Source organism: Canis lupus, chromosome 35 (assembly GCF_048164855.1).
Source record: "Canis lupus baileyi chromosome 35, mCanLup2.hap1, whole genome shotgun sequence".
Classification (NCBI taxonomy): domain Eukaryota; kingdom Metazoa; phylum Chordata; class Mammalia; order Carnivora; family Canidae; genus Canis; species Canis lupus.
The window spans coordinates 3906079-3927819 of record NC_132872.1 but is presented as its reverse complement, the minus strand read 5'-3'; the positions used below and the strand labels follow the sequence as shown (position 1 = coordinate 3927819).

The window sequence follows — 21741 nt, the reverse complement described above, 5'->3', positions numbered from 1 at the left end:
AAAGAGGCCAGGTACTCACTGAAGAGGTTATCTATTAGGTGTTCTGAGTCAAGCACTGTGCTGGGTGCTGAAGATGCAGAGATACATAAGACATGTGGTCCTGGCACCGGGGAGCCCGTAATCCTGTGAGAACATGTGCAAGTTAATAAGGAACCATCCCAATGAGAATGTTCTGCAGGAAGGATGGGTACAGAACACTGTGGGACACATCAGTACAACTTGCCCTAAAGAGACCGACAAACTGTTTCACTACTTGCTGGAAAGAGCTCACCTGTCTTGCTGCATTTCTAAGAGCCCCTAGGAAAACAGGACTGTGATTAGATTAGATTAGATTAGATTAGAACAGTAACATGAGCACAAGCACACTCTATTTGGGGTTGATTGATAGATATTTGCCAGTTGATGGGCTTTGACGGGAACCCACGTCAATGTGTTTGGGGGCGGTGGGAGGGAAGAGTGAGTTTCTATCCTTCCAGGTGCCACTTCCTGTTCCATCCACTCCATGCACAGCATGATGTGCTGTTGAGTGCAGAAGGCAGGAGGCATTGTCTTCCCCCCATTTTACTTCCTGTGTTCATACATAAAATAGTATCGAGGGAGGTAGATGCAAGTGAAGGGCTTGAGTCTCCGGGCAGGCCGGGAGCCAGGTGTGGATGGTGTGCTAGGCAGGCACCAGCCCTTTGATGAATTACCAGCTTAGAGGGTCCATTTACATGCGAGTGGCAGAGGTGAGCCATGGGCTTCCCAGAGAAAGATGCTTTCTCCAAGCCCAGCATATTAAACACCAGAGGGGCACACGGAATGAAAACGAGCTGGAAAAAAACCTGCATCGTGGCTGGAAGCAGGGAAGAGCTTCTGCTCCTGCAGATGGATCTTAAATTACATTTCCAGAAGGTAAATATGGGAGTCAGGGGTCATCTCACTGTGCCGAGCACTGCAGAGATAGAAATTTTTGTACTTCTTATTTTTTGTTTCAGTCAAAGTGATGCTGTACCTCATCCCCTTGGTAATTCAAAATAGTAGCTGGATGGAGCTGACTGCCAAAAGAACAAGCCGTTCTTCTCTGTCTCCCACAGATATTTCAGGAGCTGGGATTTGGAATTATGAAACTGGTAGAAAAAAATAAATATGAAAAGATACTGAAATTATTACCATGTAACACCAGAAGTCTTTTCCACTCTTCCATATTGTCCTTATATAAAACACTATTTTTGCCTTTGGAAATGAATTTCCTTTAGCATGTGTACACTCTCCTTACACTCCCCCACTGTATCCGGCAGGTGTGTTGGTGGTGGCAGGTGTGTTGGTGGTGGCGGTGATGAGTTTCTGATGATGTGAGTCAGAGTGTTGGGGAAGTCTCCCAAAGGGGACATATTTTTAGGTGACTATACATTGAGATTGGCAGGTTCCTTGGAGTGTGATCCCTGTGGAAATACCTCACCCTTTGGGAATTTTAGTCTCAACCCCACTAATGGTTGGGTCCCTGTTTGGCAGCATCCAGACCACAGCTGCACCCGGTCATAGAGTACATGATGAGGAGCCAGGGAAGGTATCTGGACAGAACCTAGAAGCTGCAGAGCCATGAGGGGTCAGGGATCAGAAGGAGGCAAGCAATCTACAGTTAGGATTTTTGTAAAGCTTTGGGTCTGAGCAAGGTTGAATCAATCAGAACCAAGAAACAATCCAGGTTATAATTTGCATCAAGCTGGAAGTAGATAGCAACCAAGAGGGCATGAATGTAAGAAGGCAGAGAGTGGAGAGCTTAAGAGTCAGAAATCAGGAAAGCCACAGGACTAAGGAGCAAAGGTCTGTGTGTATGATGTTATGACAGAGGCTCTACATGCGTTATCTCCTTTAATCCTCCCCATGAACTCCTGAGCGGGGTAGTTTATGAGATAAGTAGGTATGTAAAATCCTATTTTATGTATGAGGGAAGTGAAGCTTCTGACAGCTTAGATAACCTGCCCATGTCCAGTATTCCGACTCAGGGCTGGTTCTAGAGCTACCACACTTTTCAAATAGCCTTCAAGAGCTAAGGTAGGAATGGAATTCAGGCCACGAGCAGACAAGAAGGCCTTTGATTACTAAGGCAGTCCCTTCACTCCATGTCAGTTTGAGAAACACTGCTCTAGTCCTGCTGGTGATGATATATAAATAGGAGCACCAGCTTGCTGGAGAGAAAGTGTGTGTGTGTCCACAGTTGCATGTTGGGGAAGGTATATAGAAAAAGTAAGAAAGGGGAGCCTAGGTGGCACAGTCGGTTAAGCATCTGACTCCTGGCTTTGGCTCAGATCATGATCTCAGGGTCGTGAGACTGAGTCTCAAGGCGGGCTCCATGCTTAACACAGAGTCTGCTTAGGATTCTCCCTCTCCTGCTGCCCCTGCCCATGCACTCTCTCTCTCTAAATAAATAGAGAGAGAAAGAAAGAAAGAAAAAGAAAGAAAGAAAGAAAGAAAAGAAAAGAAAAGAAAAGAAAAGAAAAGAAAAGAAAAGAAAAGAAAAAAGAAAGAAAGAAAGAGAAAAAAGAAAGAAGAGAAAAAGGAAGGTGGAGAGGAAGGTAGATAAGGAATGGAACCACAGCTTCCCTGATGGGTATTGACTCACAGTCCCATCATAGGTCAGACAATTGGCAGTTTATTAATGCAGGATGACGTATCCATGAACATTGGGAACCCTTGTCAATGGCTGACTAGGCTTTTTCATTGCTTTGAATAAGTGGAAGGATGTGAGCAAGCTCTCCTCGTGTGGCTGCAACTTCCGCATGGTTTTTGTAAATGGGTAAGCACTCAGTACCCCTGTGGTACTGCTGGCGTATGCTTATCAGGTGTGTTGCCTGTGTTTGAGAAACTGTATGAGAGCCAGCATGTATTTCTGAGAGTTGTTTTTTTTTTAGGGGGCCTAAGTAGTTAGCTAATAAAATCACCACTGCCCAGAGACTCTCATCAGAACAAACTTGCCATCTAATTATAAATCACATCTCACCAGCTAAAAGAGCGTGCCTTTGGCAGAAGTTCCTGAGACAGGTTATTTTCAGTTTTGTTTTGTATTTCCCAATGTGATCCAGAGCCTTGTGTGTGAATCTTGCAGGTGTTAGTAAATCCCCCAAGAGGACTATCCAGGGCTTTCTTCTCTGGGGATGGACTCCCAGAGAACCACCTCCCTCTGTAACTCTAGATGATAATAAGGAGCCCATCATCTGTCAAAATTCCCAGGCAAAGGATCAGATAATCCAAAAGAGGTGGCATGGTTTAGACATCCCAAACGGAAGTCCACGGTGCCGTAGTCCACTTCACGGAGGGATGTGTAAAGGCTGGGAGGGTGGCTGCTTGTGACTATTTCCACATCCCTACTTTCTTTTTTTTTTCTTTTTTTTTTATTTATGATAGTCACAGAGAGAGAGAGAGAGAGAGAGGCAGAGACACAGGCAGAGGGAGAAGCAGGCTCCATGCACCGGGAGCCCGACGTGGGATTCGATCCCGGGTCTCCAGGATCGCGCCCTGGGCCAAAGGCAGGCGCCAAACCGCTGCGCCACCCAGGGATCCCACATCCCTACTTTCCTAAGAATATTGAAGGAAATATGGTCTTTATAGTACTACCTCATTTTTCATTGCTCACATTTTTTTTTTTACATCAGGAATTGAGTTAATCTGTGAGAAAGACATTGATCTGGCCGCCCAGGTCCAAGAGCTACTGGAGTTTCTCCATGAGAAGCAACACGAATTGGAGCTCAATGCAGAGCAGACCCATAAGCGGCTAGAGCAGTGCCTCCAACTGCGGCACCTCCAGGCTGAGGTCAAGCAGGTGAGCCCCTCCAACCTTCCACCTGACCTGGGCCTGCTCCTGGTGGGGGGAAAGGTGTACAGAGCCACCCATGTAACCAGAACTTGGAAAACAGGTAAGTTAAGGAGTGGTTGTTTGGTTTCTAAAAGTGAGCCTGGTATCTGTTGGATCTAACAACTAAATCTGATGGTACAAGGCTCAAACTACCAATGCATTCGTTTTCTCTCATAACAATCTAAGGAGAGCATTCTGGAGCTTTCCCAAGCTGTCCTCAGGCACTGAGCCTGTTCTCTCCCTTTCTACCCTCAATCCTGACACACAGTTCACATGAAATGTGAATCATTCATCAAAACATAGTCAGGCCTTAGAGCCAGGCTGGTTAACTTGGGGCACCTGCGTGCCTACTACAGTGCCTGAAACATGGTCGCTATCCCATAAGCGGTAACAGTTTCCCTTATTCTTTTCAATATGTGTGTGGTACTTCTAAGAAGATTTTCTTGCCATATTAAAGTCAGTTAAGAAAAAAGACTTCTTATCCGTATGAGACATGATGCTACCCATTTTACCAAAGGACACACCCCAACCCAAACCTAGAGGAACCTCTAGGAAAACACGGTAACCAATGACACATTAAAAAATATGACATATTTATATTATGAACAGACTATGTTTTAATTATCTGCATAATGAATGGAGTTTTTTTATTTAGACAAAGTGGGATTGAAGAAATAGAAGTATATAATATTTCCATTTATTGAGTGCTTGGTGCCTTTTAGGCCCATCTCTCCATCAATTGTCACAACTGTTCTCAGAAATAGCTATTATTCCCCTTTTATAGATGAGGCCGCTGAAGCTTAGAGAGGTCCCCAGACAAGGTCACCCTGAGGAAGGAACATGTCACTGCCCTCCTGGCCGCTGGTCCAGGAGAGCTTCCCAGCAATGGGCTCCATGGCGTTTCTGTGACTGTTCCTTCAGCTCCAACACTCTTTCAAGCAGCCCTGGGCCCTGACGACAGAGCCCCACCCCAAATATCCTAAGCAGAGAACCAACTGCCTTTTAAACGTTTTTTTCTTATGCATCGTGGCTATTACACTGTCTTATTTAACTCTATTAATTTATTACAGGGGACAAAACACCATATTTTCTTTCATTACTGCTGTTCTCTTATATTCAGGGTATTTTGTATTAATGCCTGGCTCTTAGTTATTATATTGTTATTTACTATAATGGGCAAAATTGTCTGCTGTGCCCCCTTCTCCCAATCAGCGCTCAGCCAGAGGCTGCACACACTGCACTAAAGGTCGGGCCTCAGCACAGGTGACGTCCCTGAGTGCCGAGGAACGAGGAAGGCCACCTGGACTGTTTTGTGTAATTACACTGGGCCCACACCTGAGTCTCTGCAGAGACGAGGTGGAAATCCTAGCAGCGACAAGTACACAAATCCTGCGACTCTCGGGAATGATGAGATACTTTTCAGAGGAGAAGTACTTTTTCATTTGCAGTCTCATTTTAAGAGAAGAGACCATGGGGAAAAGGTCTTGTGTATTCTGCAAGTGGGGAAATACTTGTGTATTCTGCAAGTGGGGAAACTGAGGTAGCATAGGATTTGTGCCCCCAGGGCCTGTTGAGTTGACTAGTTAGCTGAACCATGAGCCCATGCTTCCTTTATCAACAGTCCCATAGTTGCCCTCTCCTGGGCCCTGTTCCTGCCTTAGGGCTCCAGGAGGAATAGAAAGAAGCCCTCCAGTAGAGCGCAGCCTGGGATTTTCCTGGCCTTCACAGCACCTCATCTGAGAAGACGGGCAGGCATGGCTCATGCCCGGCAGAGAGGCTGGCATCTACTTGGTCACCTAATCAGTCAGCAAGCTCCAACAGATCGTGGGAGCCCCCCACCGTTCATGCGGTTATTTCCACCAGCCGAAGGTGGCAGGAGAGATCATCAGAACAAAACGGGAAAATCATTCCTGTTTGATTTGAAATGAAATCTATACTTTTGTTCCCGGTTTTTCATTTTATTTATTATCTTTTCCAAAATTAATAGTAGAGCCAACTCCCTAATTATGTTCTTCTTGACTGGTATGAAAATGGAAATGAATTTTCATCCTTGAATTAAAATTCTGTGTAGGATGGGGAGTTGGGATGATGATAAGTAGTTTGTCAAATGGAGAAGCGGGGTTGTCTATATACAAATAATCCAGGCTTGACTAATACCTGAGTGCATTCCCTTTCAGTATTTCTTGAGTTGGAGGACAAAAAAATTTTTCTGCCAGAAAAAATTGTTTTTCCCCACCATGGTGAGGATGACACATGTAGGACTGTAGTTCAAAACCATACTGGATTGGTGCAGCCAGACTGCAGGAAACACATGAAGGCCTTTGTAAAGGACAGCGGCCTTGGGAGGAGCCCTGGGATTGCTGCTTATTTAAGCCACCATGCCTCATTAGGCTGCCTTGTTTTCCTTGTCAGCGCCAGGCTCTTTCTTTTGGGAGTCGTCTGATCCAGTTTCACAGAAGGCCTTTGTGTTTGATGGAAGTTGGTGGAGCAGGAAATATTGATTTGGAAGCTGTTGACACTTGGAAAGAGGGAGTTAATTTAGATGTCAGTATTGATCAGTGAAGCTAAATTTAGACACCAGCTTGAGAGTTTGTTTCTCTTTTGAATATACTCCCCCCCCCCCCCGCCCCGCCAAAAAAAAAAAAAAAAAAAGGAAAGAAAAAGGACACCTTAATTGAAATGCCATTAATGGGGATGGAAAGGAAGAGAACAATGTGCTGCTACACAGTTGTGATGTTAGAGCCCATAGATGAGAGCTTTAGATTTGGCCATCATAACTATAGTGTACTTATACCACCATTATGTTAAACTGAAGCTTTGAGGAGAGATGATGCCACAGATGTTAGACTAAAAATTGTCAGGAGTTGAGAACAAACAGAATTATTTAATGTGACTAATGTTCTTTTGGAGGGGTTGTGTGGGACTCTGCATCTATTTAGATTGATGGCCCAGATACCTCTGGAAAAATGTTGTCTCTTTAAGGGAATTCACTTACAGCCCATGGTGGTCTGGGGCCCTAGACGATTCAGATGGCCCCTTTCTTCTAAAAAAAAAAAAAAAAAAAAAAAAGACAGTTCAGGTTACTTCCCAGCCCCACAGAATGCTCTGATTGCTTCCCAGGAAAATTACTACTCTGGCAAAGATGACCTCACATTTATTAGATAATCAAAGATTTGAAAAACCTACTTAATGGGCATAAACCTAAGTGAATTTCCATATGTATTCCTGCAGAACAGTGCCTTTAATACAAAATAGGCCAAAATGGATTTGTAAGCTATTTGGGGCTCTAAATTATGGGAGAAGAAACCATGCTTATTTGTCTACTAAAGACATGGATTTAAATTACTTCTATGGACCAAATACTGGCCAAAATTTGCTTATGACCAAAATGAACAGTGAAAACAAAAGAGGAAATATTATCCTGTTAAGAATATGTGTTCAGTTCTGTTCACTATACCTAAAGGTAGAAAGGAATTGGGGTAGATCCAAAAGAGAGGCAACCAAAGGGGCAAGCATTTGTTTCAAAATGGAGAAAATTAAGAAGACCCATGGTCACAGTCTATAAAACCAGGAAGAATGATCACATATAACCTCATAAACTGTGAATCTTTTGAGCTAAGAAATACTGGAAATATGACATGACAGGCTCTGAGCTACCACCTGAGGGGCCGGCAGTTTTTCCTATGACCAGACTTTCAGAAATGACTGTGGCTGGGGTAAGTCCGCAGCAGCAGCAGGTCCTGGAGTCAGAAGCCTTGAGGCCATCCTCATCGCTTTATTGTCAGTGTGACCCAGAGAACACAACCGTATCCGAGCAGCTTCCCAGGCTACGTGGTTCCAGGAGACAGCGTGGCCCACTTAGACGGGATCATCATTTGTGGATGTCCACGTCCATTTAACCAAATCCAGTCTTCTCACTGGGATTTACCTGCACTTCCTTGGCCCAAGGAAGCAGTAGATCCCCATTTGCAGTTCACCCTCTCAGCTCAGACTGAGCTGAATTCTTGGCCAGCTCTTGAGTCCCTGAACAGCAAAACTCCTTGGGTTGCTCATTTTTATAGACCTCTCCCTGGTATCCTATGGTTGTAGGGTGAGTCTCTGAATTTTGAAAGAAGTATGGAATCTTAGGATTCAAAGTGACCCTCAAAAGTCATCTAACCTATAGGTAAATTGTTGCCTAAGATAATTGATCAACATAAAATGCTCATATTATGCATTACACTTTATGGTTTGCAGAACCACTTTTATACTACATTTCATCTTTACTCTGTGACTTAAGCAAGCAACGTGTTACCACTTTACAGATAAGAAAACTGACCCTCAGAGAGATTAAGCGATATTTCTTAAATCACACAAGACTAGTAAAAACAACGCTTTATCATGTTTATTACAATATTTCTTCTACTCCCTTGCACTCATTTGGATGCTCATAGAATAAATAACCAGGGTTTTTTTTGTGTGTTTTTTTTTAAAGATTTTATTTATTTATTCATGAGAGGCACACAGAGAGAGGCAGAGATATAGGCAGAGAGAGAGGCAAGCTCCCTGTGGGGAGCCCTATGTGGGACTCGATCTCAGGACCCCAGGACTATGACCTGAGCCAAGGGCAGATGCTCAACCACTGAGCCACCCAGGTGCCCCTAAATAACCAGTTTTATGAACCAGGAAAATAAAGGACGACAGTAATAGAAAATTATACCAACAAGGGTTGACATTGATCAGACTACAAAGAATGGTGCTAACCAAACAACTGGGGTTCCCTCATCACATCAGAATATTACAGTAAGCTCTATAGATACTGGAAAAAAAAAATCAGTTGTCCTAGCCTTTTTCTTTCTCCCTGTGAGAGGTGTAAATGAAGAATCATAGCATATACCTAGCTTTACTCCAAAACTAAAAATCACCACCTCCACCATCACCAGGCTTTATATCTTACAACGTGTTGCATCCACCCCTGCTGTAGGAAGGGAAGGTGTTATTATCCTAACTTTGCAGACAAGGAAATAGGCTTAGAAGGTTGAGTAGTTTTGCCAGGAGGTAAAAAAGCCAGGTGTTCTAATGTTAGATTTTGTAATTTTTTTCTTCACTGTTCCATTCCTGCTTCTGGGACGGACACAGTTATAGGGATAGGTCCACCCCTGAACCTAAGCCATGGGGATAAATGTACACTTTTATCTCCCTAAAATCAAAACTCCTTTGGAGACCTGAGACGCCTTTATAAACAGCTTCTAGGAAATGAAAATTAATGAGGATATCAAGGATATGGCATGACTTTATGAAAGGCGTAGAGACTGAAGTCTATGATATCTAAATGGAGAGCTGAATGGAACTCCCCATCACCATAGCTATAACTGATGTTTCCAGTTGGCTGAAACTAGAGAGGAACAGATGCCAGCAAGACTCAGGAGGCCCAGAGGGAGTCAAATTGTCCCTCAAACGTTGATTTGTGATGCACACAAAGTAAATGTTTCTCTGACACCCTCAAGTGAATCTTGAACCAAGTAAAATGCAATGAATCATGGCAGAAGGACTTGCATAGTTCAAACTATACATTGTGAGTTCCATTTTCCAAAGAGCTGAAGCATTTGGGTATGCAATCCATGTATGCATGTACCCAAACTTACAGGCAGCTTTTGGAAATCATTAGCACCTCTAACCAGCCAGCCCCAGTACACCACTGGCATCAGAGATTTCACACATACACTCTGAGCTGTTATATCTGCAACTAATTGCTTTACAGATTTGGCATCTCATCCACAATCTGCCAGACCGGCCACGAATTAACATCTCAATCCAAATAGCCCAGCTTCGGCAGGATTTGCGCCCCAGTGTTATCCATGTACAATATGTCATCGGTCATATGCTGCTCGAGGAGGAAATTTGAAAAATGCCTATGAGGATTATGGAATAGGAGAGACCAGGCTTAGTATTCTTCTAATTGTTCAGCATGAAGTTGAGAGGAGGAAAAAAATCTGCAAAAATCTGAAACAGATTGTGGTATCTTCTCCTTTGCCTTGAAGTAACAGATGGGTGATATTTACTGATCTTGAAATTTCAGAAGAATTTTTATTTCCTCTCCAAGCAAACTCTTAGACTCCCTAATAAAGAAAATATTTAGCAATTTTCTGGTGACCAGACACAAGGTAGATTTTCAAGGCCTGATTCTTCCAGTTTGATTATTTGCACTCGACTCAAGATCTTGGCTGGAGAGTTGCCACATGCCCATTTCACCTAGGACTGTCTAGACGGTGTCAACTGTTTCTGCTTCTATTCTAATATTCCCTAGCTGAACTTTCTTTCTCCCAGTACTAATTAAGGTCACCTAGAAATTTTACTTAGCCTAACCATTGCCTCTAGATAATTTAAATCAATTATAACTTCTCCTTTTTTCTAATGATCCAGTGTATGGATTATTTATGCTGTTTTACTTGTTTTCTTTCTCCTTCCTCCTTCCTTTGGGTTGTTTATATGTCAGAGCTCAAACCTGTGTGCTCTTAACTTTTTGCAAGGCATAGGAGGTTGGAACCACTGTTCGGGTGTGATTTGGGTATTGTCTATAGATAATTGTTTCCTTTTTAAAAAACATTACTGCATACTCACCATTTGTAAGGCACTGTGCTAGGCACTGTGTGAGAGTAAAACATGACTCATATACTGCCCTAGTCTTCCAGAAGTTTACATTTGTGGGGAAGGGGTATATTGAGATGTTGAAATGTAGATCAAACTTACCGAACAAAGCAATCTGTGGTGAGTGCCCCAAAGGTGGCATGGTGTGGTTGTACTAGATGAGGAAGAGATGTTTCTAATGGGAGTAATTGGGTATAAAAGATTTTTAAGTTGTTGGTATCTGAACTGGGCTAAAATAAAAGAATACCAATATATGGGATTTATTTACTTGCACCATTCTACATTCCAGAGAGAACTTCAGAAATGTGCATACTGTACAATCAGATAATGTTTAAAATAAATGGGTAAGGAAATTGGGACAGTGGAGTAACAAGGGTAGAAAAGAATATATGTATCCAAGAATGAGGTTGGTACTTACAATAAGCACCATATGGCACAAGATGCCAAGTAAGATGGCAGAGATGAGCATTTTAATTATCCAGAGCCTTCCTGTCCTCTCTCCAAGCGTGGTCAGAAGATAGCAAGGTCTGACTTAAGTACCCGTCAGAGAAAGCCAACAGCTCTGGGGAGGTTGTGAAGGCTGTTCACCCGTGTTCTTGTCCTGACTCCCTAGGTCCTAGGATGGATCCGCAATGGGGAGTCAATGCTCAACGCTAGCCTGGTCAATGCCAGCTCTTTGTCCGAAGCCGAGCAGCTGCAGCGGGAACACGAGCAGTTCCAACTGGCAATCGAGGTAACACCCAAATCCGACTCCACTGTCCTCCTTTTCCCTTTTCTGCTCTGCACCTCAGGCAGCCTGATTCCCTTTAGATAGTGAAGTCCTGACTCTTTCTAGTTAAGTGGTCTAGAGAGCCTCCTTGTTACCCAGGAATTGATGGCGAAGCAAATGCAGGGGTTCATCACCCCCAAGGAAGCCTAGTATTACAAGACAGGTGTTCACACCACAAGTGTGCATCGTGGTTACTTACTGGACCTTTACACCTTAAGGCCCCCGTATGTTGAGATTTTTGCCCTTTATGGACTCTACACCACGTGAGGCATGTGAAGCCAAAAGGTTAGAAGCCACTGCCACTTAAAGATCCCTCAGAAATGAAGATAATCAAGTACAAAAGTCATTAGTATATTTGTATTCCATTTTAAAACATTTGATTTCTATGTAATATTTAGATTTCTTTGTCAAATTCTGCCTGTAATTTAACAAGAACAGTGAGCATCAGAGCAGGTTGCACAGGATAGTTTGCTTCACTGAACGTAGTCGTTCAGTAACTCAGAAGCCACGTTTCAAGAATAAGCTGAAACCAGAAGTTGACCAACTGACACTTGTTTTAATGGCTATTTTAAAAATAAAATCCCTCTTACATTAATCTAATATAAATTTTGTTATCTTGCTCTAAATGATACCTTTAATTATCCTTTCTACTAGAACATCCTCCTTCCCAAAGGGACTTGGGCTGATTGCTTTAGAGTGGTATGGGGAAAAGAGCAGGAAATGGGACATGGGAACAGTATTAAAAATAAAGTAAGTTCAATACCAGTGGGAGCAGAGAGAAACCTTCAAAGACATTCATTACTTATAGTTCAGTATAAAACTCAACCCACTTTTGAATGTGTAAGAAATGCAAAGGTGTTATCTTCTACTAAAAGAATGAATATTAATGAGAATTTTCCATCACAACAATAACATTTTAACTGTTTGCGCCTATATCTTGAATACAGTAATCAACTGATTACTAGCCACTTTTAAGCTAGTATTGATTTCAACCATTTAATTTTCTAGAAATCTCGTATATATAAACATAGAATTAACATAAATGACATGTTTCTATAAGATACCTGCCATCATCTTGGAAACCATTACTACTAGTAGTTTACTGTCTGGGATTTACGATCTTAAAATAGACTATATATTGCTCACACAGTGCGGGCAAGTCATTTTTCTAAGTAGGAACTCAGCAGAGGAGAGAGGTTTTATTATCATCACCTGCCTCTGTCTCAGTTTATTGGCATGCCCAAATATGAAAGTGTTCAGGTCTATTCGCTATTCAGGTCTATATCAAGGAAATATCAGGCCAATCAAGAATCAGGCACACAGTGGTCAAGGCCCCATAGAGAGGCAACATGAAGAGGACAGAGGGGTAGGTAGACAGACTAGGGGCGTGGCAGGAAGCTGTGAGGGTGCTCAGCAGAGAGAAGACCACTGTTGGCCACACCCCATCCTCGTTTATTTCAAATGTGAAGGTTTGTCTGCCCTCCCGAGTAATTGAATTTCCTGTCCCATAAGCACATGTTGGGCAAATAAAACTGAGTGTCATGATGTATTAGAGCATTCCAGGGAGCTAGTAGAATATAGTGGGTGAATGCATTAGCAGTGCTAACGCAATGACCAGATTCCATGACTTGCATAAGCACCGTGTATTAATTTGTAACGGTGCTGTTGCACCCTTACAGAGTAGAAGCTCACTAAGAAGTTACATGGTTGCAACTTGATCAAATATTCTTGATATTGATATTGATATCCCATGAGGCCCCTGTGGAGTATATGTCTATGGTCTGAAGAGGAGATAGCAGAGCAGATAGGATTTCTGGAAGGTCCTGAGAATGGAGGGTAGGCAGGGTCTGCAGCATAGCTAAAATAATGAACTTCAAATATGCTTCTTCTCCAGGTAGCCTTATGCTTCTCTCTAAAAGTGTTTGTTTAGACCAGGTTCTGCATCAAGAAGAAGATGTGCCAGGGAAGATTTATGCAATTTGAAAGGGGACCTAACTAGTCTAGTTTGACTTGGCCCATTTTGATAGTAATTATTTACTGAAGGCCTTTCCAGTGCTTGCTGATAGAGAACTTGACTTCTTGGACCCTAAGAAATAATCCTAGGTTCCACAAGGGAAAAAAAAATAGCTATGGGTAGGATGATTACATTTATTGCTAAAACTGAGACACTTCTAAGAGGGAAGAAGGGAATTATTAATAACTCAGGTAGAAAAATAGGCATAGGGTAGAACTATCATGGGCAGACTAGGGTGTCTGCTCACCCAAGCTTGGGTGGCCTTTTCTGTTTGAAGGTTTTGGTCTCCCCAAAGAAGGTCAGAAATTTTATCTAAAGTACCCTGGGTTTTAGGAAAACAGAACCATTCAGAACAGAGAATAGCACACAGCACCCAGAAGCATAGCTTTATCAACGAACTCAAATTATTATTTGTTAGTATGCAAAATGGTTTGGCTGATGTGTCTTTAAAAACTGTGACTATCATAGAGACAAGCTCAATTTTGAAATCAATTTTATTTGAAATCCTCTTATGTATTTTAAGCATAGGCATTATGGCAGAAAAAGTAGTTAAAACTAGATAATAAATTCAATTGATTTGGTTCAATTTTCTTCTATATACTCCTACATTAACATCATATATTAACATCCTTGGTAATCCATGTCTTAAAGATACAACACTCAATAGGCTTAGATAATGGAGAGTAGAAATAAATGCAAAATAATGACTCAAGCTTATCAAAGCAAAGATTATGTCATATGCATAAGAGTTTGTCATTTTGGAAATTAAAGGGGATGGAGTTCCAAGGACTATCAGATGATAATGAGTTTCAGAATAAGGAAGAGGATTTATTACATAGCCTAAATAATAGGACAATTAGAGTTATTCCTTTACTCTCAGAGAAAAAGACATAATAATTGGGTTTTGATGACAATTGTATGCTGGTTTCATATATTGAGGAGAAGCCAGTTAATTATCATAATCACTAATGTTCATTTGGTAAACCCTTCTACTGCATGAAACACTGTAGAGACCATTCTAACTCTAGAGATAAAGTGGTATGATATTATGGGAATGAGCATAGGAAGTCAAACCTCAATCTTATTCCTAGTTTCATCACCTCCTTGTTTGTATGTTTTTGGGCAAGTCATCCAAACAGCCTGAGACTCAGGTGGGAATAATAATAATATCCACCTTGCAGTGGTGTCATAAAAACTAGAAAAAATATGCATAAGCACAGTGCCCAGCGCAGAGTATACCCTTGGATAGATGACAGTTATTAAAGTGATGTTTAAATCAGTGCTTGCCTTGAGAGTTTCAGTCTAAGTATGGAGAATCATCCAAATATATGAGTGACATGGGAGTCCAGAAGAGAGTAGTTTTTAAGTGAGTCTCCAGCTGTCCAAACAGATTTTTTTTTATTCAACATTTAAAAAAAATTTAATTCCACTATAGCTAACATACAGTGCTACATTAGTTTCAGGTGTACAGTAAAGTGATGCAGCAATTTATGCATTGCTCAGAGCTCATCATGACGAGTGTACTCTTGATCCCCTTCATCTATTTCACCCATCTTCCCATTCACCTCCCTTCTGGTAAGGATCCTCTTATCCCACCATCTTCTCTGGAAGTCCCAAAAAGACAATTTTTAAAGGATACCAGACTTGAGCGGAGTCTCAAAGCATGACTGGAACATAGATGGGGAGAGGGTAAGGGATGTTCACTAAAAGGCAGGAAGAGTAAAGGTAGCAAAAATAAGAAAGTGCATAGTGTGTTCTCAGAGAGTTTTTGTAAGAAAGCAGCAGATGATAATGTTATGGAAGTAGTTCAGGACTACATTGGGAGGAGCTTTTAAGGACATCCTTCAAAGTTTGGACTTGATATCCTAGCAATGGGGGAACCACTGAAGGCTTTTGAATTAAGAGAACGGAGTGATACTTATAGCATAAAATTAGAGTTTTAGAGCCAGAAGAATATTAGAACTCACTTCATCCAAACACTTCCTATGATAGAGAACCAAATTTATTTGCTGGAAATGTAAGAGATAGGTTTGAGGGATTAGAAATGGAAGGCAGGAGGCTAGCTATGGGACCACCACAGCAGTCTAGGCATGAAGTGGGTTGGACTGGGACATGGGGTGAGGAACAACAGTCAGCAATGATGTCAAGATCGTAAACCCAGGTGGCAACAAGGAGGGCCCCATCAACACAAATGGTGGAATGTCATGGGAAGAAATTTCCAGAAGGGAGGAATTTCATTTTAGATGTGGAACTTGAGAAGATGTCTAGGAGGAATCTGGAGGCTCTATTAAGGCAATCAAGCCATCTGCATTCACTGACAAGCATTCCTCCTCTCTCCAGGAAGACCTTTCACTTCTTTGACTAAGATTGCATCTTTGTAAGTGGCTAACATGGGGCCGGCAGCTAGAGCAACTGATTCAGGGCTGCTGACCTGGAGTGGGAAACATGGCAGGCAGCGCACTCTTACACCCAAAGACAATTAAAGATGAGGGTCAGATGGAGGGTGAGAGATGAATACCGGGAGTCGTCTACCAAAAGAAAGTAATAGCAACCATGGGGGATAGGTAAAAGTTTTACAGAAGTGAACAAAAACCAAGACTGCACCTTGGGGCACCCCTCTGTTTAGGAGATGGGAAGAGAAAGTGGTACCAATAAGTCAGAGAAAGAAATCAGTTATTTGTAGAGGATCATTTTCCCCCTTAGTTTACATTTTCTAGCTGTGTTCAGCATTTAGGAACTCAAATTCTGATACGGCCATTATGATTGGGGGCCAACTTAGTGGCAAAGCAAGAGAATAAAGGAGTCTAGGCTGCTAGAGGCTGTCGTGCTAACATAATGAACACTGAGTACATACTCCAGAGATGGGGAAGGGAAGCCAGGAAATGGTTGATAGTCGGAAGAAAATAAGTAGGACTGTGCAGACAGCAGTCTCGGATGTGGCTGAAGGGGGCCAGGTAGTGTAGGGCTGAAAAGGAGGGAGACTGTACTCATACAGGGAGTCCAAAATGGATCAGCTCTTGGGACCTGTCCTGGCACTGCTGCCCAAGAAGAAGGGTAGAAATCATTCTAGAGTAAGTTCCTGGGCTGCTAGCTGTCCCTCTTCACTGGGAGCTGAGCTATACTTTCCTAAATGTGCAGAGGCCAAATCAGCACTGTGCCATTGAGTTGAAATGATCCTAGCAGTTGAGGTTAGGATAATATTAGCTCTTTGAAGTCCTATGTTTCATCCACATCGTACTTTATTTTAGTAAATTGTAATCCCTTTGGCTCTCCTCTCTGCCACCCAGTCCTCCAGCCTGCTCTCCCCACCTCCTGTAGTTAGTGTGAACTCAGAGAATGCAAACCACATTTGCCTGAATAAGAATATAAACCTTCTACTTTATATATATATATTATATATATATATATAAAGGCAAACATGAGTAATGTAATAATGTAAGGGTTACATGTTGAGCTGCATTATCTATTATACTACTCCATTCCCTTGCTGGGGTAGCTAAGGGACAGTGAGATGTTACTCTTTGGCTTTATTAACCTACCAGATTTATTCCTTCCACTAGAATCCTTTTCAACTGATTGTTAATGTTTAAAGTGATTGCATCATTGGCTGAGCTTTGTATTACAGGGAGATTTTTTTTTCCCTTATGTGCTGTGTTTATTCGATCTGTGAAATGGATCTACGGCAGTAATGTCCTTTAAAAACTCACTATAGTGAACGGTTTTGTGATTAGATTTGAAAAGGAAAACTGACTGACGTGTGAGCCAATCAGGGAGCAGATTTATACACAACTACTGCTTCTCTACCACAGAGACTGAGATGTGTTTAGAACCAGTGATGCAAGTAGGAGAGTGGGGGCAGGAGTTAGGGTCCTGAGCATTCAGTTAATGAAAATGCATGATGTTCTTTTTTTTTTTTTTCAAATATGCTTTAAAAACAATGATGTATTAATCGTCATGACAAAATGTTTGAATCCACCATTTAAAGCTCTTTAACTTTTCTGCATCTTTCCACTCACGCCTCACTCCACCCCCTCCCGTACCACGCCTGGGTCGTTCCCACGGACCTCTCTCTCCTCCCCTTGTGCCCAGTCCCTCTTTCATGCCACTTCCTTGCAGAAGACGCACCAGAGCGCCCTGCAGGTACAGCAGAAAGCTGAGGCACTGCTCCAGGCTGGCCACTACGACGCCGATGCCATCCGGGAATGTGCCGAGAAGGTAGCCCTCCACTGGCAGCAGCTCATGCTGAAGATGGAAGACCGGCTAAAACTAGTCAATGCCTCTGTGGCATTTTATAAAACTTCTGAGCAGGTGAGGGAAGGGCTGTGGGATATGGGGGACCAGTGTTGATGGAGGGTTTGTTTCTTCCCTCATACTACAAATCCATAGTATCTCCCTCAACAAGAAGCTAGTCCTCTTCAGTACTAACCTCTCAATACTAAGCATTAGTACTAGTAGACTAATGATGTGTAAATAACTACAATTAGCTTCCATATAATTTTTTCCATTTAAAAAGTGAACCATGTGACTTGTTTCTTATAAATTTCTCAAACTCATCAGATCTAGGTGTTGAAGGAGAATTAGGTGTATGCTGAATACTCTATTTGAGGGGGTATCAGTCAGCTATTGCCACAATAATGTTGTTCAACAAACTATCTCACAATTCAGTGGCATGAGACAATAAGCGTTTTTGCTTTTAAGTGTTTGAGTTCAGCTGATCTTGGCCGAGTTTGGTAGAGCTGGGCTTCAAGCTGTAGAATTGGTCTAGATCTATTCTCAAGTCTCTCATCCTCCTGGACCAGCAACAACTTGAGGCACATTTTTGGTGAAAAGCTGGAGGGCAAGAGCCCAAAGTCTGTGCAATTGCATCTCAAGTCTCCACTTGTGCCACATGCTGTAACATCCTTTTGGCCAAAACAAGTCACATGGCCCAGCCAACATCAATGAGGCAGGGAAGTATAGGCCTCCTGTGAAGGTCAGGAGGGTAGGGTGACAATCTGCTGAACATAAACTAATGTGCCACAATCAGGCACTATGCTTGAAAAATATACAGCTCTTTCACTCATGAGGCTCTTAGTCTGATGGAGGAAACACAGCTCTCTGTCCCTGGTAGACCAGGAGCCTAACTGGTAGGATGGTGCAGCTGTGGGGGCAAGGCAGGAGATCCATACAGCAGGATGATAAAGATTGAGACCCCTTACTTTCCCATCTATACAGCAATATGCACAAGAGCTAAGAGGATTTTTAATGGATTGGGTTATTTCATGAAATAGAGGTTTAAAACAGAAGTAATTTTATTCAATGTAAAATACATTGAATTGGAATTCCTCATTGGACTTGTTCCCTGGTAGAAATAGATCAGAGAAACATTCTCCTCTGGGTGACTTACAGGGGCCATGGGAAAGTCTGTCTTGGAGTAAATATAACATGCTCACCAGAGGGCCCTGCGGCCACTGTTCCAGTCTCCACACTTTCTGTCCATCCTCCTCTTTGTGGTTTCAGAGTGGTGATGCCTTTGATGGCCACAGAGTTGGGAGCAGCAGACTAAGATGATTTATAGATTCAACACAATCCCAATCAAACCCCAGCAAACTTCTTTGTAAAAATTGATTGTAAGATATATATGGAAATACAAAGAACTGAGAGTAACCAAACAATCTGGAAAAGGAAAAACAAAGTAGATACACTACTTGATTTTAAGACTTACTCTAAAACTACAGTGATCGAGACAGAATGGTGTTGGTACAAGAATAGACGCAGGAAAAAGAATAGAGATTCCAGAAGTAGACTCACAAATATACAGTTAATTTTTTGACAAAACAATTCAAAAGCCTTCAACAAATGATGTCAGACAATGGAATATAGGCTTCCCCTGCTATCTGCAACTAGAATGTTCCTGTGAAAACTTTTGTAAGCTGAAACCAGATGTAAAGAAGCAATGACCGTTCATTTATATGGAAAAGGATTTTTGAATATTCCCAGACCCAAAAAGTAGCCTCTTTTAGGCCTTTCTGAAATCTTAGGGACACGTCCTGCTAACAGATGCACAGAATAAGTCTAGATGAAGCACAGGTGGTTACAGACACAGTTCAGAGCTGTGGCAGCTGGATGCTGAGATGCTGGGTATAGTCCCCGGGGAAGGAGCCTGAGGGGCCACTCTCATTGCTCAGGGTGCATGCTGCCTCGGTGACAGCTCTCTGCGGAATGAACACTGAACACTCTTTTCACTTTTTACCTTTTTTCATAGAAGTGAAAACCCTCCTCATACGTCTTTCAGTTAGCAAACGCAGATACTAACGTAGGTCTTTCATAAAAGTGAAATGGTGTAAAATGTGAACTTGTGAAAAGCGGGGAATACCTATATCCAGACTTTTTTTAAAATGGGGTTTAATCCCTGTCTAGTATCATACACAAATTTTAGTTTTTGGTGGGTCAAGATGCTAAAGGGGCAAAGCATTATATTAAAGAGTTAGGAAATTTGACTTCAAACTGACCTTGCCATAGGCCACCTCTCTGGATTTGTTTCTTTACCTGCTAAATTAAAGGACTTATCCTTGATAATCTTTCGTTTTTTCTAGTTCCCAAATTGATTTTAGTCCACATAGTATCATGGGACATAAGTACACCTTTTCTTAAAGTTTTTGCAAGTCTATAAACTATTTTCTCTCAAGATGTGGGCCATCCTGCACGTGTTCATGCCTTGGGTAAGGACAGGTGTGTGGTGCTAAAGGAGTCAGAATGCAGGGACAGGGCTTCTCATGACAGGGTGTGCTGCCTGGGACATCTTTTAACTCAGTTCATCCTTCAGTAAACATCCTATCCAATGCCATACTCTTCATCAAAAGGGATGGCTTTCTTAGGCAAAGGGGACCCAGGATAGTTGTAGCTGTTCCCCTCAACTGCATAGCCGAGCATTCAAAGCCCACTGAAGGAAAGTGTAGGGATATGAGTCTCTATTTTCTGTCCTATTCCCTGGGCCTTGACAAAGCTACCCTGGGTCCCCTCTGTTACACCCAACCTAACTTCCATCCAAGTCCCATTCAAAATGCTTTGACTTTTAGATCATGGCCTCTTAGGACCATGCTCTTTGGGGACATGCATTTTGAGGACAACTATCTTTAAGTTAACCCAAATTTATTATCCTCTGAAGGAAATGTCCATTTTGTAATGGAAGAACTGAAGATGTCATTGCCTTATGAAGGTACCTCAAGACATTCTTTGCTGGGATATTTTTGCCAAGGGACAGGAAAGAAAACATTCACTTATGGCCCATAAGTCCCACCACACAGGCCACTTCCTCCTTACTTCTGTTTGGGGCTACTTCCTATAGAGCCCATGCAAAGGTGGGGCAGCCCTAGCATCTTCTCTAAACTTAATTTTCCTGCTCTGCCACATTCACAGAGTTATCATAAGGTTCCAGCGATACAATATATAAAAAACACTTTCACACACACCCCAAAATTACCAGTCTTTCTTCCTTTCTTACTCTATATACTATCTCTAAATGACATCATCAATCCTGTAGCTTCAGCCTTCAGCCAACAACTGTCAGAAGAAGATTCTAAAATCCTTCTCTCAGTCCTCATCTGCCTCCCAGGCCCCACCACGTGCTGCACTTCCTTTCCATGTCCCAGGAGCACTGCATGTTCTGAATCTCCAAACTGAACTTCAAATGAAAAATGTTACCTGTACAGGGTGCTGTTGGCTGAAGGTGCTCAGGAAATACTTCCCTGATCTATGAATTTAATGAGCCTTTCCTTGTGGTTCATTAGGTCTGTAGTGTCCTGGAGAGTTTAGAGCAAGAATACCGGAGAGATGAGGACTGGTGTGGCGGACGTGATAAGCTGGGACCAGCAGCAGAGATCGACCATGTCATCCCACTCATCAGCAAACATTTGGAACAAAAGGAGGCCTTTCTTAAGGTCAGAGCACATTGTCATCCAGGGTCTGGGGCATTAGCCTTGCTCTTCCATCTCTGGTCTCTCTGTCTCTGTCTCTGTCTCTCTCTCTCTCTCATACACACACACACACACGCACACTTCATCACATGGGCTCTTCATCCCCCTGTGTTACCTCACTTCTTATCTAAAGGGAGGCATTCATAGAGAAGACATTGGCTGGTTAATTTGAAAGATTGAAAAGGTATGCTTCAGACATTATTTCTCTTGGCACTTTCTATATAATTAGGCAGTTGTTATACACCATTACTGCAGGTGCCATATTCAAATATCCTGATATCCCATTGATGCTGGTAATTGAAAAGAACACATAGTTTTACCTGATTATGTTTGGCATATGAAAATACTTTTCATTGAAATATATAAGCCTTGGGGCACCTGGCTGGCTCAGTCAGTAGAGCATGCAAACTCTTGATCTTGGGGTCATGAGTTCAAGCCCCCACTTTAGCTGTAGAGATAACTTTTAAAAACTTAAATAGATATATAGATATATAGATATAGATATATCTAGATATAAAACAGTATTAAAATAAATATTTTA

General features: G+C 42.2%; 1 protein-coding gene across 25 annotated transcripts in view; it reads left to right on the top strand.

Moving 5' to 3' along the window:
* KALRN (kalirin RhoGEF kinase) overlaps positions 1-21741 on the top strand; it is a 657335-nt gene that overhangs the window by 370563 nt on the left and 265031 nt on the right. For 19 of the 25 annotated variants that reach the window (XM_072811628.1, XM_072811618.1, XM_072811617.1 and 16 more), the window contains 4 exons: positions 3636-3802; positions 11076-11195; positions 17335-17553; positions 21015-21164. In XM_072811628.1, the coding sequence (XP_072667729.1) occupies positions 3636-3802; positions 11076-11195; positions 17335-17553; positions 21015-21164 (656 nt within the window). The remainder of the gene's footprint in view (positions 1-3635; positions 3803-11075; positions 11196-17334; positions 17554-21014; positions 21165-21741) is intronic. The other 6 variants (XM_072811625.1, XM_072811621.1, XM_072811622.1 and 3 more) reach the window with 1 other exon arrangement.